Below are 17,899 nucleotides of genomic sequence, written 5' to 3' on the forward strand. Positions count from 1 at the left end.
CATTCTCCCAGAGAGTAATGTGAGGTTTGGGATCCCAAAGTTCAAGAAAATAATTTAGTGTTATTACCAACAGTGAAGAGTCATGTTAGAAGGAATCAAAGCATTTCTCTCTATTCCTCTTTTCTTTTTTTCCATAGAACCACAGTAATATGTGAATAGACTATTTAAAGATAATCACCTTTCTGTACAGATCAATGAGATGTAACTGCCCCCCATTTCTTAACTGTCATTGCCAAATTTCTTCCCACTTTACACACAGAGTTTTTTTCAGGGAAGTCCCCACGATGAGCATATGTATCCATACATCTTTCCCATGACATAAAAGATATTTTAACTCAGAAAACATATGAGGTCATTGAGACTTGTGCTGTTTGTGGTCCTGAAAGTAAGGAAGATACATAGTAAGGAAAGAAAATAGGAACAATGAAAGGAAAATGGAACACAAGGTAAGCATTTCCCAAGAAGAATTCCCTCATATTACAGGTATGGAAATGTATACTGTTTATTCTTACAACAATCCTTCTCACCCAGGAGATATGCTGTCTCAGGATTTCTAGGTGTACAGGTCTGTGGCTCACAAAAGGCGGGCAGAATTTCAGAAAGAGAGGAAGAGGTTTTTGAAGATGAAAAGCTTATGCAGCAATCTCAATATGAACTATCATTTCAAATATTTTTCTACCATTATAATCAGTGGGAATGTAAACCTGAAAAACTTTCTTAGCTGTGAATTTGAACACTCAGTCAGGTTCGAGAATGGTATAGAAGACAGGCTGAGCAGTTGCCCATATTTTCTGTCTGCTTGCTAGTATTAAAGTTTAGTACCCGTGATTCAGAGCTGGTTTCCCTGACTTCTCATTGTGTTTGTGAATTACAAAGTCATTTTAATTCCATAGCCACCATGCTGTATGTTAAATCCTCAGACATTATTCATCTTATAACTGAAAGTTTGTGCTAACTCCCCATTTCATCATTCCCCAGCTGCTGGCAACTACCAATCTACTCATTCTATGAGTTTGACTTTTTTTTAGATTCCACAAATAAGTGAGATCATAAGTATTTTTGTCTGACTTATTTCACTTAGCATAATGGCCTCAAAGTTCATCCATGTTGTCACAAATGGCAGGACTTCTGTCTTTTTTATGACAGAATAATATTTCATTATGTATATAATATTGTGTATTATTATTTCTATGATTTTCTTAATTATTAATATATAATTATATATTTTATTATATATCTTATATCATTATATATAGTCACAATATACCTTTTATATATGTAAAAATATGTATTTTAAATATATATATATATTTATCTCACATCTTTAGTGATTCATGCATCAATGGACACTTAGGTTGTTTCCATGATTTCGCTATTGTGAATAATGCTGCAATGAACATGGGAGTACCTTCAAGACAGTGACTTCATTTACTTCAGATATATATTCAAAAGTGGAATTGTTGGATCATATAGTAGTTCTATTTTTAATTTTCTGTGGAACTTCCATACTGTCTTCCATCGTGACTCTGTTTACATTCCCACCAACAGTGTACAAGGGTTCGCTTTTCTCCACATCCTCAGCAGCACTATCTTTTGTCTTTTTGATAATAGTTAACTGTAATACATGTGAGTTCAGATATCTAATTGTGATTTTAATTTGCATTTCCCTGATGATTAGTGATGTTGAGCACCTTTTTGTTTACCTATTGGCCATTTGAATATCTTCTTTGGAAATATGTCTATTCATGTGTCCTTTGCCAATTTTTCAAATGGGTTATTTGGTTTTTTGCTATTGAGCTGTATGAGCTCCTTATATATTTACATAATAACTCCTTATCAGATATGTGATTGGCAAGTATTTTCTCCTATTATGTAGGTTGCCTTTCCTTTTTGTTGAACGTTTCCTTTATTGTACAGAAACTTTTAAGTTTAATGTTGTTGCACTTGTTTATTTCTACTTTTGTTAGCAGATCCAAAAAATTATTGCTGAGACCAATGTCAAGGAGCTTCTCGACAATGTTTTCTTCTATGAGTTTTACAGTTTCAGGTCTTACGTTTAAGTCTTTAATCTTTTGAGTTGATTTTATGTACAGCGTAAGATAAGGGTCTAATTTCATTCTTTTGTATATGGACATCCAGTTTTCCCAACACCATTTGTTGAAGAGACAAGAGACTATCCTTCCCCCATTGTGTATTCGTGATGCCCCAGTCAAAGATTAGTTGAACACATATGCATGGGTTTATTTCTTGGCTCTCTATTCTGTTCGACTGGTCTGTGTGTCTGTTTTTATGCTAACAATATACTCCTTTGGTTACTCTTCCTTTGTAATATAATTTAAAATCAGGAAGTGTGGTGTCTCCAGTTTTGTCCTTCTAACTCAAGATTACTTTGGCTATTTGGAGTCATTTATGGTTCTTATGAATTTCATGGTTGATTTTTTCTTTCCTGTAAAAAGTCACACTGGTGTTTTGATGGGGACTGCATTGAATCTGTTGATTGCTTTGGGTAGTATGGACATTATAACAATATTAATTCTTCCAATCCATGAACACAAGAAATCTCTTTTACTTACTTATGTCTTCAATTTCTTTCATCTATGTTTCATAGTTTTCAGTGCATAGATCTTTTACCTCTTTGGTTAAATTTATTCCTAAGTATTTCATTGTTTTTCACACTATCGTAAATTGGGTTGTTTTCTTAATTCTTTTTTCAGATAGTTAATTAGTAGTGTATAGAAGTGCAACTGATATCTGTATGTTGATTTCGTATCCTGCAAATTACTGAATTCCTTTCTTAGTCTCAACAGTTTTTTGGTAAAATCTGCAGTGTTTTCCTTATATGAGATCATGTTATCTACAAACTGAGATCATTTCACTTTCTGCCTTCCAATTTGGATGACTTTTATTTATCTTTCTTTTCTTATTGCTTTCGGTAGTATGTTTAGTACTATGTTGGATAGAAGTGGTAAGAGTGGGCTTCTTGTCTTGTTTCTGATCTTCAAGGAAAAATTGTTAGCCTTGCACTTTTGAGTATGATATTAGATGTGAGCTTGTAACATATGGTCTTTGAGGTACATTCCTTTAATACCCAATCTGTTGAGAGTTTTTTATCATGAAAGGACATTGAATTTTGTCAAATGTTTTTCTGCATCTGTTGGAATGATTATATAATTTTATACATCATTCTGTTAATGTGGTGTATCATATTTATTCATGTGTGTATGTTGAACAATTCTTGCATCGCAAAGATAAATCCCATTTCATCATGGTGAATGATTCTCTTAATGTGATGTTGAACTTGGTTTGCTAGTATTCTGTTGAAAAAATTTGTGTCTATGTTAACCAGGAATATTGGCCTATAATTTTCTTTTTTTGTCCTTTCTGGATTTGGGATCATTATAATTCTGGTCTCATAAAATGGTTTTGGAAGTGTCCCCTCTTTAATTTTTTTGATAGTTTGACAAAGATTTGCATAACTCTTCATTAAATGTTTGATAAAATTCACCAGTGAAGATATCTGATCCTGTGCTTTCCTTTGTTGGGAGATTTCTGATTACAGAGGTAATCTCTTTATTAGTTATTGTTCTGTTCATATTTTCTATTTCTTCATGATTCCATCTTGCTAGTTTATATATTTTATGAATTTATACCTTTCTTCCAGGTTATACAATTAGTTGGCATATAATTGTTTATAGTAGTTTTGTTTGGTCCTTTGTATTTCTGTGGTATCAGCTGTAATGTTTCCTGTCTAATTTCTTATTTTATTTGTCTTTTTTTTCTTGGTCTAGTTGACAGTTTTTCAATTTTGTTTATCTTTCAAAAAACCAACTCTTAGTGTCATTGATCCTTTCTATTGTCTTTCTAGTCTTTATTTAATTTATTTCTCCTAAGAGTGTTATTTCCTTCCTTCTACTAACTTTGGATTTTGTTTGCTTTTCTTTTTCTATTGCTTAAGCATCAAGTTAGATTGTTTCTTTGAGATCTTTCTTTGTTCCTAATGTAGGAACTTATCATTATAAACTTCCCTCCTAGAACTGCTTTGATGCATTCTATAAGTTTTGGTATTTTGTGTTTCTATTTTTGTTTTTTCAAGTTTCTTTTTTTATTTCCTTTTGATTCTTCTTTGACTCATTTTTTTTAGGAGTGTGTTGATTAATCTCCATGTATTTATAAATGTTCCAATTTTCCTCTTGTTATTGCTTTCATTCCATTGTCATCATAAAAGACATTTGATGTAATTTTATTTTTTATTTTTTTTAAAGATTGGCACCTGGGCTAACAACTGTTGCCAACCTTTTTTTTTTTTCTGCTTTATGTCCCCAAATCCCCCTTGTACACAGTTGTATATCTTAGTTGCAAGTCCTTCTAGTTGTGGGATGTGGGATGCCGCCTCAATGTGGCCTGACGAGCAGTACCATGTCCGTGCCCAGGATCCTAACCATGGGCCACCACAGCAGAGTGCATGAACTTAACCACTCAGCCACGGAGCCAGCCCTGACGTAATTTTAATATTCTTAGATTTCTTAAAACTTGTTTCATGGAGATCTATCCTGGAGAATGTTCCATGCGTACTTGAGAAGAATATGTATTCTACTGTTGTTGCATGGAGTGTTCTGTATATGTTTGTTAAGTCCACTTGGTCTAATGTGTAGTTCAAGTCCAATGTTTCATTGTTGATTTCTGTCTGGAGGATCTATCCATTGTTGAAAACAAGGTATTGAAGTCTCCTACTATTATTATATTACAGTGTATTTTTTTGCTTCATATCTGTTAATGTTGACTTTACATATTTAGGTGTTCCAATGTTGGGTGCATCAATGTCTACAATCTTTATATCCTCTAGATGAACTGATCTCTTTATTATATAATGACCTTCTTTATCTCTTGTTACAGTTTTTGACTTAAAGTCTATTTTTTCTGATATAAGTATACTCACTCTTCTTTTCTTTGTATTTCCATTTGCAAGGAATATCTTTTTCCATCCCTTCACTTTCAGTGTGTGTGCCCTTAAAACTAAATCGAGTCTCTCATAGGTAGCATATAGTTGGATTATTTTTTTTCCAGCCATTCAGCCACAGTTTGTATTTTTATTGGATAATTTAGTCCATTTACATTTAAAATGATTATTAATAAGTAAGAGCTTACTGTTGCCATTTTATTGATGGTTTTATGGGTGTTTGTAGGTAAGTCCTTTGTTTCTTTTTCCTTTCTTGCTGTGTTCCTTCATGTTTTGATGATATTCTGCTTTGATTCCTTTCTCTTTGTTTTTTGAATGTCTACTAGAGGTTTTGCTTGGTAGTTACCATGAGAATGACATAAAACATCTGATAGATATGATAGTCTATTTTAGGCTGGTAACAAGTTGACTTCAATTACACACATGCACACACACACATTTTCTGCCTAGGAAGTAGCATTATTATCAAAACAAATGCAGCTCCAGGAGGTGACACTGAGGATGAAAGCCATATGCTAGGAAGTGAGAGGGATCTTTGGTATCTTTTAATCTCAAGGGTCCACCACATCCTCCCTAGACTACCTACCTCTGGACATTGCTTGCATGAGAGAAAAAATAAACTTATACTTATTTAAAACTCTGTATTTCTGGTCTGTATTATTAACAGGTAAATGTGACACCTATCTAACTTAAGACAATTGATGAATCATAAAGCCATTTACTAAAATGGTGAATATTAGATGAGAAACAAGGAGGAGGAAAGCTTGGAGTAAAAGTTCTCATTTGAATAGAATTAAATTTGATATACTCACATGTATCTCAAGGATTGATGGTGTAGGGACACTAGCCAATGTGCCCTGTTAAAAACAATGTGTCCTTGAGGCTCTTTGCCTGGGCCATGCACCAACACTCACAATGATAACAGTCCTGGGCTTGGCCAACCCAGCTGCTTTCTTGTGGGATAACTAGCACAAAGACCCTCATGGTCTGAGAGAACACAGAGGCCCTCCAGGGGGGCTCTGGTCCTTGGAATACCAATCATACAGGGATGACTCCCCTTGGCAAGTACACAGCCTTTGTTCTTCTGTCTACTTAAGCAAGCTTCTCTCAGGGGGCAGTAGTGGGTGTGCATTGCCTGTCCAGCTGGCTGCCACTCTACCTTCACTGTAAATAACTCCCCAATAAACCCATATGTCTCATTAGCTGTTTCTGGGTTTTTTCTTTGATCTCTACAAAACCTATCTCTCACTGCGCAGCTGGTCGTGTGGCGGAACAGATGGCAAATGGACAGCCTGATTATTTGAATCTGTATCTAGAAGAGAGCTACCCAAAATGTGTGGTCCTATCTATAATTTTAATATTAATAATTTAATAATTCTAATTTTACTTACAGAATGTTAATATTAATTTAATTGTTTAATTAAATTGTTTGATTTAATTAAACAATTGTTTAATTGTTTATTTTATTTAATTGTTTAATTGTTTATTTTATTCCTCAATATCATCTATAGGGAATTTTCTCAATGGAAAATACCTCCAGATTTTCCACTAATGAGTAACTCTGGGAACTGGATCTCCAAGGCCAAAAAGATTCCTTCTGCAACTCAGCTCCCTCTGATCCCAAGAGAGATGACGATTGATAATGCTCAGTTCCCAAGCTACATCATCTTTACCTGTTCTCATCAATGTATTCTAAGGCCCTGGATTCTCTGGTATGTCTCACCTACTCACCAATAACATTTGGTAGAATGGATATTTCTAAGATCATCATTTATGGGGTAGAGATTAGGGAAGCCAGTAGTAAGTTAAAAATGTCATTTGACAACTGGACTAATGGGATAAGATTTCAGAGTGGACGATAGAGAGTGAACGTTCTGCACTTCATGGGCTAAATAAATTGAAAATCAATTTGATTTGTGTATTTGTTTCCAAAGCAGTATGTAAATTGGTCCAGCTGTAAGGAAATATGTTACATTGCAAAACTGCTACTGTGGAAATTTTTGTAGGAGGTTAAATATATGAGTCTGGAGTTAAGGGAATAAGTTGGAATTAAAGACATAATTTGAGAGTTACCTGCTTATAGATATATAAAGCAAGGAATTGGAAGATAGAGAAGTACAAAAGTGAATAATGAGGAGGAACTGACCAAGGAGACTGAAAAGGAGTAATCAATGAGATCTCTGGGAACCCAGGAGAGCATGACTGGTGTCCTGAAAGCAAGGCAAAGAAAGAGTTTTAAGTGAGGAAAGAAGGATCATCTGTGGTAAGTCTTGTTGAAAGGTCAAGTAACTTAAGGACTGGGAACTGAACTTTGACGTTGACAAGACTGATTTCAGTGGAATAAGAGCAAAAGCTTGATTTATTTGAGTGCAAGAGATGACGCAAGGCAAAACAATGAGTTTGGAGAGTAAGGGACCATGAGTTGTAGAGACAATGAGCTTTTTGAGGAGTTTGCCTTGAGATCAGAGAAGTGGACCATTAGCTGCAGAAGGTTGTGGGGGTCTCACTAAGATTAGGATATGGTCCATCTGAGGCCAAAATTTTAAAGATGGATAGAAAGGACCTCACAACTCAAGGTGTTTAAATAGCATTTAGAGTATTTCAGTATTGAGCCACACATGTCCTGAGATCTTATGTGAACCATATACTTTCCAGATGAATAACCTTGAGGTGGATATAATAGCAGTGAAAATATTCAACCACAATCAACAAAGCACAATCTGAGAGAAGATTTGAAAACATGAGAGATATGGCTCTGTCTGAACTAATGGAATGTTGTTCAGAAGAGGTAAAGGAGTAGGGGAAACCTTAATCTTGTACCAGAAGGTAATTCCTCCAATTCCCAATAAAAAGGATAGGGAAAATGAAATTAGAGGGAACAGGAAAGAAAGAGTGATAGCAATTATAAAAAAGTATACTATGCTATTATTTTGAATTCTACTCAGCAGATTAATATCATCCACATCATCTGAGTCAGAGCACGTTAGAAAAGCAAATTCTCATGTCTCACCTCAGACCTATTAAATCAGAATCTCTGGAGTGGATTTCAGAAATCTGGAAATTAACTGCTCACTAGGGGATTATTAAGCATGCTAGGATTTGAGAATCTCTTTTCTCAAGTATTTAAAAATGTTCTGCATAAAGAGGGAAAAAGTTATGTCTTTTTATCCAAAGTCAGTTGACATTGGAATGTTTACAGATTTTGAAAAACAAGGGGGTGATGAGTAGATAAGTATAAAAAGAAAATTTAACTGTGCCTATATCATGATCTATTATAATATTTTGGTTATAGTCACTACAGGCTGCAAAGGATGTTGAAAATCATCTACGTTTTGCAACTCACTATTAGCAAAACCAAATGAACCTTTTATTCAAGTGTGATCAATTATTTCCAAAGAGCATAGCATAGCTCAGCTCATCCCTTCATGGTAGTTGATACAACGGGCGTTTTCTCCCCCACTCACACTTGTAAAATCGATAGGTGTCCTCATTATTAGAGAGCAGTCATTGAACAATAATCTTTGGGACCACCCGTGTGCTCAGCTGTTTGGCTGTTGCTATAAAGAAATTTTAGAAAGAAACCGTGGTCCCTATTATCAGGAATTTATAGTATAATTGAGAAAAGAAGTTTTATATGGCAGAATTTTTAGAAAATATCATTAAACAATAACCTATTAAAGGCTAGATGATTCAGTCTATATATTTCAGAGGATATAAAATAATGAAGGATAGAATGTTTAGGGATAGCTTCATGGTGGGCAAGAGGATAAATTTTAACTGATCCCTGAAGGCCTGATAGTATTTGAGTGAAGAATTAAAGACATAAGGAGAGAGGAGGAGTGGCGGTTAAAGTTAATGAGAGTAAGTACGTGAAGGTGGAAATGAGAACATTTGTGGAACTGTGAGGCGATCAGGCTAAGGAGAGTGGAGACTGAATGCTGATGAGTAGTGGGAAATGCTATGTCATAGGTAGGTGGATTCAGATGGAGAAGTTCTTGATAAGCAGGCACAGATGTATATTTATGATGCAATTGGAAATAAGATGTTAGAGGAATATAAACAAGGGAGAGTCAGGCCCAAGGCAGAAAGTCCTATGATTTCTGGCAGATGCTTCCAGCACGAATCCTCATAACTAGAGGGTGGAGGCAGTGAAGCCAGTCAAGCTGCTAATGAAATAATATGGGACTTGCAAAGTCCAAAGGGGATAACCATTAAAAAAGGGAGAAAGGGACTGAAATGAGGGATATTTTGTAGGAAACAAAATTTACAGCTCTTAGTCTGAACTTGAGGGATGAAGGAAATGGATGAATCAATATGCCACCCCATGTTATCAGGACAATATTTCGGAAAAAACATTTTATTTTTGAAAAGTTGAAATGGAAGAGGACTACTTGGGGAGGATAGCATATTGTGCTCTCCTGCCTTCTCTCTCCATTAATTAATTAATTTATTTTCTGACAAATACTTACTGTCCTTTGTACGCCAAGCACTGGAGGTACACTGGAGAGGAAAACAGATTCAGTCTCTGCCATGATGTACTTCAGAGCCTTGTGAGGGAGGCCATCACTAACTAAATAATTTAAATATTTAAACAAAACAAATGTTATCACATCCTTCATTTTACAGCAATGGTAATCTACCAAGGTACTATGACAGCATATAAAATGATGAGTTGCTTTAAACAAAGAGGCAAAGGAAAACTTTCCTAAGAAAGTCACCAATAAATTGGAGATTAGAAGAATGAGCAAGAGCTGACTCAGAGTGAAGGGAAGGACCATGGTGCATGTGAGGGAATGAAACGCATCCAGTGTTGCTGAGGAGCAGAGAAAAAGTGGACTGTGGTACAAAATGAGGTTGGTGAGATACCCTGAAGTCAAAACACACTGAGCTTTGTGAGACACAGTTGGAACTTTTGTGTTTTTCATAAGAGGAATGGTTTTCCAGAGACCTGTTTTTAAGCAAGGAATTGACGTGATCAGATTTTCTTTTTTAAAGAAATATCTCTTGCTGCAGTGGGAAACATACAGGAAAGGGCAAGACACGTCTTATACCCGTTAGCAGGATAGCAGTACTCCAGTCAATCAACTATACCTTGAACTAGAGTAGTGACTGTGTAGATGGTTAGGAGCACTTTTTGAGCTCCTACTATGTGCCAAGCATTAAACTAAGCGTTGAGATGAAGCTTCTGCCTTCAAATACTTGTGATCTTGTGTTGAAAAGAGAGTCACAAACACGTAGTTATACCATCCCATAACACATACAAAGTTTAATTAAGAGAACTCTTTTACACTTTAAGAACTCCAAGAAGCCTCTGTTGTTCCCCTAACTCTTTTGTCTTTGTGCCTCATTACTTTTACCATCCTTTATGAAGTCCAACTCTTGTCCCTCCCATTGCTATTTTAGTTCTTTATCCATTCCACAAACTGGTTGTGTAAGGGAAACCCATTGCCAAGAGACAGGTTACAGTTACTATCCACTCAGTTCCTGACGGTGAGTGAATCCTCTTCACGCTGATTCCTCTCTTGCAGCACACCTAGTCCCAGAATGAACTGCAGCAAGAACCCTGACTTCGTCCTCTCGGGGCTGTCCAGTGACCCAGAGAAACAGCAGTTCCTCTTTGGTCTGTTCTTGGCCCTCTACTTGCTGAGTCTCCTGGGAAACTTGCTATTTCTCCTAGCTATTTTTGCCGACATCCATCTCCACACTCCCATGTACTTCTTCCTCAGCCAGCTCTCCCTGGTGGATATCTGCCTTACTTCCACCACAGTCCCCAAAATACTTGAAGATTTGTGGACCAACAACAGATTCATCTCTTTCACTGGATGTCTAGCCCAATTATATTTCTTTGTTGTTTTTGCTAATATGGACAATCTGCTTTTGACCGCCATGGCTATTGACCGCTACGCTGCCATCTGCCGTCCTCTGCACTATCCACTGCTAATGACTCCTTGCAGATGTGGGTTGCTGGTGGGTGGGTCATGGGGAGTGGCATACTCTGACTCTTTGATTCAAACCTTGTTGCTAACCCGACTATCCTTCTATACTAATCAAGAGATTCCTCACTTTTTCTGTGATTTTTACCCACTGTTACGGCTTTCCTGCTCTGATACTCACCTCAATGAGGACCTGATGATGGTTCTGACAGCACTTTTAGGAATCAGTCCTCTCCTCTGCATTGTAAGCTCTTATGCCCATATTTTCCATGCTGTAGCTAGGGTTCCATCAACTCAGGGGAAAAAGAAAGCCCTGGCCACATGTAGCTCCCACCTCTCCATGGTCATCCTCTTCTACAGCACAGTCTTTGCCACATACCTGAAGCCCACATCAACTTCTCGCTCCTCTGGGGAGCTGGTTTCTGCTGTCATGTATACCCTGGTAACTCCCACACTCAACCCTTTTATTTATAGTCTGAGAAATAAGAATGTAAAAAGTTCACTAAAAAGGGTTCTGGGCATGGAGAGTTCTTGGGATTAGGGATAATCCCTGTAAACAAACATTTTGGGAAAAATTTCTCCTCGTCGCAACACCACATTTACAAAATGAGTCATTTAACACCAAGGCTATCACAGAGCATCACATAATCTATTGGGAAGTACACTGATAAAGAAATCAGAATAACTAGGTTCTAGGTCCCACTCCACTGGGTGTTTTGGTTAGTGTTTGCCTTCTAATACTGTTATTGAAATTTGATCATCTGTTGCCATCACTACTGCCATTTGGACCACCATTGTCATTTCTATCAGTGATTTAATAATGAAGATCCTCACATTCAACTTTATTATGAGCAAAATTACCTTTGTTGACTTGAGTCACCATACAAATTACCATCTTCAGTACTATCCTGATTAATACCACCAGTACCATCACCATAAGTAAAAGAATGGAAACTTGTCTTATATGTTTTTTCCTTTTAATTCCTCATTTTTCAGGATGATTTTTATATACGTATACTTGTGCTATGTTTGAGAATTTCTGAGGAGGTTCTGGTACCTATGGTTGACAATTGGAAGATAGGTAAAAGCAGAAGAATTTTAAAAAATATTCTCTTTTGTAATAGAACAAAAGTATTTTCTGTATGTTTATTTATTAGTTTTGTTCTGCAAAAGAAAAATGGTTTAAGCATCGATCAATGAATGGATTCTTCTTTCAGATATAGTTTGTCACAGGGTGATGCAGAGACATTAATTGCATTGCATTATAAAGATAATGGACTCTAACTAGATCAGTCACTCTTATATGTCTGACTTGTCTTTCTATTTATATCATGTATTATTTCCAAGCAGAGACTTTGTATTGTGTTTATTTGAACCACTTCCTATAGTTCACATTATTGTACACTATGCATGATATGGTCTGGCTAAAGACCTGATGACTAATTCAACTGAACTATATTCATGGGTTAGATAGAGCTCTGACTTAGCAAGAGCACTTCTGAGACTCTCAAACTGGATTGTCTGTTCAGCATCTGCATCTGACCTATGCTCATCACAGACTTTCTTCCTGGATCATCTAGAACTAAATACTTCTTTTTGAATTCTAATCTAATGATTTCTTATAAGACACATTCCAAAAAAATTATTTTCAAATGAATGATTTCAGTAGCCCCTCCTTATCTGCAGTTTCACATTCCACAGTTTCACTTGCCCCAAGTCAACCATAGTCCAAAAATAATATATAGAAATTTCCAGAAATAAACAATTCATAAGTTTTAAGTTATGCACTATTTTCACTCCACAGCACCCAGGTTATGAGTCATCCCTTTGTCCAGCTTATCTACACTGTATATGCTACCCTGACTTACAATACATACAATAAGATATTTTGAGAGAGACAGAGACCACATTCATGTAACTTTTGTCATACTATATTGTTATAATTGTTCTATTTTATTATTAGTTATTGTTGTGAATCTCTTATTGTGCCTAATTTATAAGTTAAACTTTATCGTAGGTATGTATGTATAGGAAAAACAGTATATTTAAGGTTCAGTGCTATCCATGGTATCAAGTATCCATTGGGGGAATGTATCCACTTAGAACATATCCCCCATAGATAAGGCAGACTACTGTGTTGACTGGATAATCCAAGTTCATATGTCCTCTGGTCCTAGAAGCAGTCTCTCCTATTCCTCAGGATCCAGTGACTACAAACATTTTTCTCTTTCTCTGAGTGTCTATCCTTCATCTGGATTCTGGATGCCACTGACAACGGTGTATCTAAGAGAAGCCAGCTTCTATGTGTTGTAGAAGTGAGCAACAGAGGTCAAACATCCAAAAAGGAATCAGGAACCCAATGATGACAACAATAATTTATGGCATCAGTAGCAGGTTAAGATGTATACCAAGTCCATTCAGTACCTCATTAGAAGATATATTATGGGGTTCCTGAGGACAGAAACCAAAGGTCAGATTTAACTAGCCTGAAAATAACAAAGAAAGATAAGGGAAATCATATAGATACAGAAAAGATTTTCCCCATAAAAACTAGTTTCTGAGAGAGAATGCAAGAACTCTCTGTCTGGAGTCTTTAGGGTGAGAATTGTTATAAATACAGATGTTCAACTATTATTAATAGTTTATAATACCTTGACCTAGAACAAGATAGCAGAGATAGACTTATGTATTTTGAATTAAATACACACACACACACACACACATATATGGTTGTGCATCTTGCTACTTTGGTTAGCATGTATAAAGTACCATAGTTACAACTTGGTATTTTGGAACAAGGTCTTGACCCATAACTATCACTAAGCACTTCTCATACCTGTCTACCATCATCAGTACTACAATTCTCCCCACCCTCATTTTTCTTAACATCGTTCAATATAATTTAATCCAATTCTGAAAGTATATATTGAGCACCTACAATAAGAAAGGAATTGTGAGAAGCACTAAAGAGGATGATCAGCCTTCACCAATGAAAAACTTAGATTCAGGTACATAATTTCTTATAATAACAGTCTAATAAGGTATTTGCTACAAGAAAACCATTTTTCAAAATATGAAGCACTCTACTTCTGGGCATGATGGACTAACCAGTACCGAACTATCCTCTCATCATACATAACTATAAAACAGGACAAAACATTTGGTCAGTTGTTCAGGCAATCAGAAGCAGGTAATACAAGCCTGTGAACCCTGAAATAGAAAGCTCACAAGGTGGGGCATAATCACCCAGCTCTCTACCTGGGTACAATTTCCTGACTATGGTCCAAAGAAATGAAATGCAAGCAGAGAACAATGGTGTTGGAAGAGATCACTGAGAGAATGTGACTGCTGGTTCATCTGCAAGCTGGCCCTGGGCAAGGGGAGGCTCCTTACCTCCATCCCTATCCCTGGAATGTGTGTTCTGCCTAAGTTCTGCTCACACTAGTTGCTTTTTCAAGGATGCAGCCTTAAGAGAGTAAAGTGTTGTTGAGATCATCTAGTCTATGTACATGACTGAATCCCATTAAGCCTCTATATAATCTTTTAAAATTCTGGCACGTGGGTGTGTAGATTACCTGTCTTGTGGTTGCCCAAGATGGATCTTGTATGTAAGTTATAAGGCTTGTTAAAATTGCCACCTACCAGTCTGGAGTGGTCTGCCTCTTCCTTCAGTCTCTCCTTGCCCCTACTGTGTACAAGTGCCAGTTTTTAATTTCACCTGGGGAACTGCTGAGGTTGTCAATCAACACATGGGCAATCCCACTGAACTAAGAAAGCAGAAATCAAAGTTTGGGGCCCCCGAAGCAACTGAAAGTCATAGGACAGGACATCAGAGAGAAGACGTCTCTGCAGAGGAGACCCAAGATACATTTGAATGGGGTGAGATGACTGCGAGCTGTGACTTTTCGAAAGATCATTCGAGAATTATCAGAGAGAAGCTGCTATAGGATCAAAATTAAACAGACACTAGAAGTGGAGCAAGGCTAGAAGAGGAGTAATACCAGTAGGGGATGTTGTTCTGGCTCTGCTAAAGTGGGGAAATTCCACTGAAATCTCATTAATTCCCCTGTCATCAACCTGATGCAAAATCCAAGCCTTAAGAGTAAAAACCACATCCTTAAGTAAGGCCTACTCTAGACCTGGCCTAAGATGGGCTAAAGCCCAATCCTAACTATGCCTACCAGGAGGAGAGCATTTGGAGAGTGAGTCATGGCACAGTAGACATGCTTCCAAAGCACCTTGCACTTTCCACAAATCCATACTACCAAAGAATAAAACCAAGCCTACTCAAGTTCAAGATGATCCTCCCTGATTTGAAATGTCTGCTAGAACAAAACCTAATATTCTTCTATAGAAGATAACAGAATTCAGAGTTTCTACAATGATCTGTATTCAGTCAAAAATTGGTCATACAAAGACATAGGAAAATCTGATCAATATTCAAGAAAAAAGGAGGTTAATAAAACTAAACTTGATGTGGCCCAGATGTAGGAATCTACAGACAAAGATTTTAAACAGCAATTTACATATTTAAAACATTAAAAGAAAAAAATGTTGAAAGGATTAAATCACTTTAGGCATTAGTCACCAACTTTCATGATGGATGCTAAAAATATTAGGTGAAAGGTTGATTGGGAACAGAAGAATACATGGATCACAATGACACCACTTGAATCCACTGGTCAATAGCATAAATAGCATGACTAAACATGGGACAAGCAAACACTGTGTGCCTCACGAGATGATGCATTAGAAATAATACCAGTAGGGAGCTGACCCAGTGGCATAGTGGTTGAGTTCTAAGCGCTCAGCTTTGGTGGCCCAGGTTTGCAGGTTCAGATCCTGAGTACAAACCTACACCACTCATCAGTCATGCTGAGGCAGTGACTCACATACAAAGTAGAGGAAGATTGGCACAAATGTTAGCTCGGGGTGAATCTTCCTCATCAAAACAAAAGAAAGAAAGAAAGAAAGAAAGAAAGAAAGAAAGAAAGAAAGAAAGAAAGAAAGAAAGAAAGAAGGAAGGAAGGAAGGAAGGAAGGAAGGAAGGAAGGAAGGAAGGAAGGAAGGAAGGAAGGAAGGAAGGAGGGAAGGAGGGAAGGAGGGAAGGAAAGAAGGAAAGAAGGAAAGAAAGAAAGAAAGAAAAAACACCAGTAACTTTGGGATATCCTGTTAAAAAGTTAACTAAGATCCAAGGAAGCTTCTAACTCAATATCAGTTTTGTAGTGTGCCTGAGAATTAGCATTTTTTATTATAACATAAGTACACAACATTAACCTTTTGATTGCTGGGGCATATATTTCAAAGACTTCCACCTTGAAACATATTGCCAGCTACACAATTAGATAAAGAGCCGGGCCACCCCACCCATGAAATTCCCCTTTAGAAATCTCTGGGCGACCTAACTAACTGTGTAAGTGACCCTGCTTTTCCCTTCTTGAGCTTTAATTCCCACTCATGTTTTAAATTCACCAACAAAGAGTGAACCTGAAAAACCCTAGGCACCACACCCTTGACCCCAGTGAAGGGAGAACCCCAGGTCCATGCTCTCTCTCTCTCTACCCAACACCTCTCTATGTGGCCCCAGGCATGCCATGTACCTTCTAGGACTTATGAGTAACAAATCTTGTTTTTTCATAATTCCCTAGTGGGTTTGCTGAAGTGTGTCTTGCAATCATAAGAACCACAAGGGCCAGCCAGCCATAACATTGTCTCTGGTCAGGAAAATGTCTCTGAGGGCTCACCAGAGGTAGTACCAGCCCAGGTGAGTGCCCGAGGCATTCCCATCACTATTGATAGGCTGAGATCGACACAAAACAAGTTTATATAAAATGCAAAATATGAGAATAGATGTTAAGCAAAACTATAAGTATCAATAGGTCTAACTTAGAATGTGGAACATTCTACAGGACAGATAACCAAGTTTCTCCAATAACTCAATGATGTGAAAACCAAGACAGGAAGAGGACTACTCTGAAATAAGGCACTAAGAATCATAAGATACATTATGTGAACCCTGTTTGCCTCGTAATTTTAAGAATTTACCTAAAGATAATTGGAGAAATTTGAACATGGCTTATGTATTAGATAACACTGTGGAAATAAGGATAATTTTCTTAAGTATAATGGCAGGGTTGGCACATTTTTTAAAAATGTCTTTATCAGTCAGATGGCATAATAAATACTTGCCTATGGCATACACACTTAACACAACTTACACAAAATGATACTTACACAACATCTGGAATTTGCTCTAAAATTTTACAGAAAAAGGAAATATAGATAGTCGAAACAAGATTGACAAATATTGATATTGAAGCTGGATGACGGTTACATGGGGGTTAATATATTCTCTCTACTTTTGTGTATGTTTAAAATTTTCTATAATAGAGAAGTTAAACATAAATAAAGTACATTCAGCTTTAAATGTTTTTAGCATGTGAACCTCAGACATGGCAATTTAACTCCTAGGAGTTTATTATAGGAAAATCTGGATGTAAACTATGTTCATACGGTGAAAGGATTGAATACAACCGAAAATTCACAGAATAGATCATTTAAACAAATCACATTTAGTCATACTAAAGAAACCCAGAAGAATAAATAAGTACATATTTCTCAAAATAGAAGGATGTTCAAGACATCATATTCAGTGGAAAACCAGATTACAAACTTCCGTGAACCAACAAGTGTATACACACACACACAAACACACACACATGTAGCCAATATTTCTAGGTTTGCTTTGTGTTCCTATTTTTGTATATCTATTTTCTATATTAAATATCCATTGCCTATTTAATAAAGAAAAAAATTAAAGATAAAAGCAAAAGTTTTTAAGTTATCATTAGAAAATTGTAGCTCTACCAACCTCATTTTTAGAGTAAATGTAGAACATTTCACAGGTAAACATCAGAATAGAACAAAGTTATTCCTCCACAACCAACCCTGGCAGACATCCCAATGGAGATATGCAAAGTCCAAAGAAAATCTTCACCACCATCCTCCT

General features: G+C 36.6%; 1 protein-coding gene across 1 annotated transcript; it reads left to right on the plus strand.

Moving 5' to 3' along the window:
* The first annotated feature begins 10,501 nt into the window (after positions 1–10,501).
* OR1O8 (olfactory receptor family 1 subfamily O member 8) lies at positions 10,502–11,431 on the plus strand. Its single transcript, NM_001391700.1, is given in 1 exon segment — positions 10,502–11,431. A coding segment is annotated over 1 exon segment (930 nt).
* Positions 11,432–17,899: the final 6,468 nt, after the last annotated feature.

Source organism: Equus caballus, chromosome 20 (genome assembly GCF_041296265.1).
Source record: "Equus caballus isolate H_3958 breed thoroughbred chromosome 20, TB-T2T, whole genome shotgun sequence".
Taxonomy (NCBI): domain Eukaryota; kingdom Metazoa; phylum Chordata; class Mammalia; order Perissodactyla; family Equidae; genus Equus; species Equus caballus.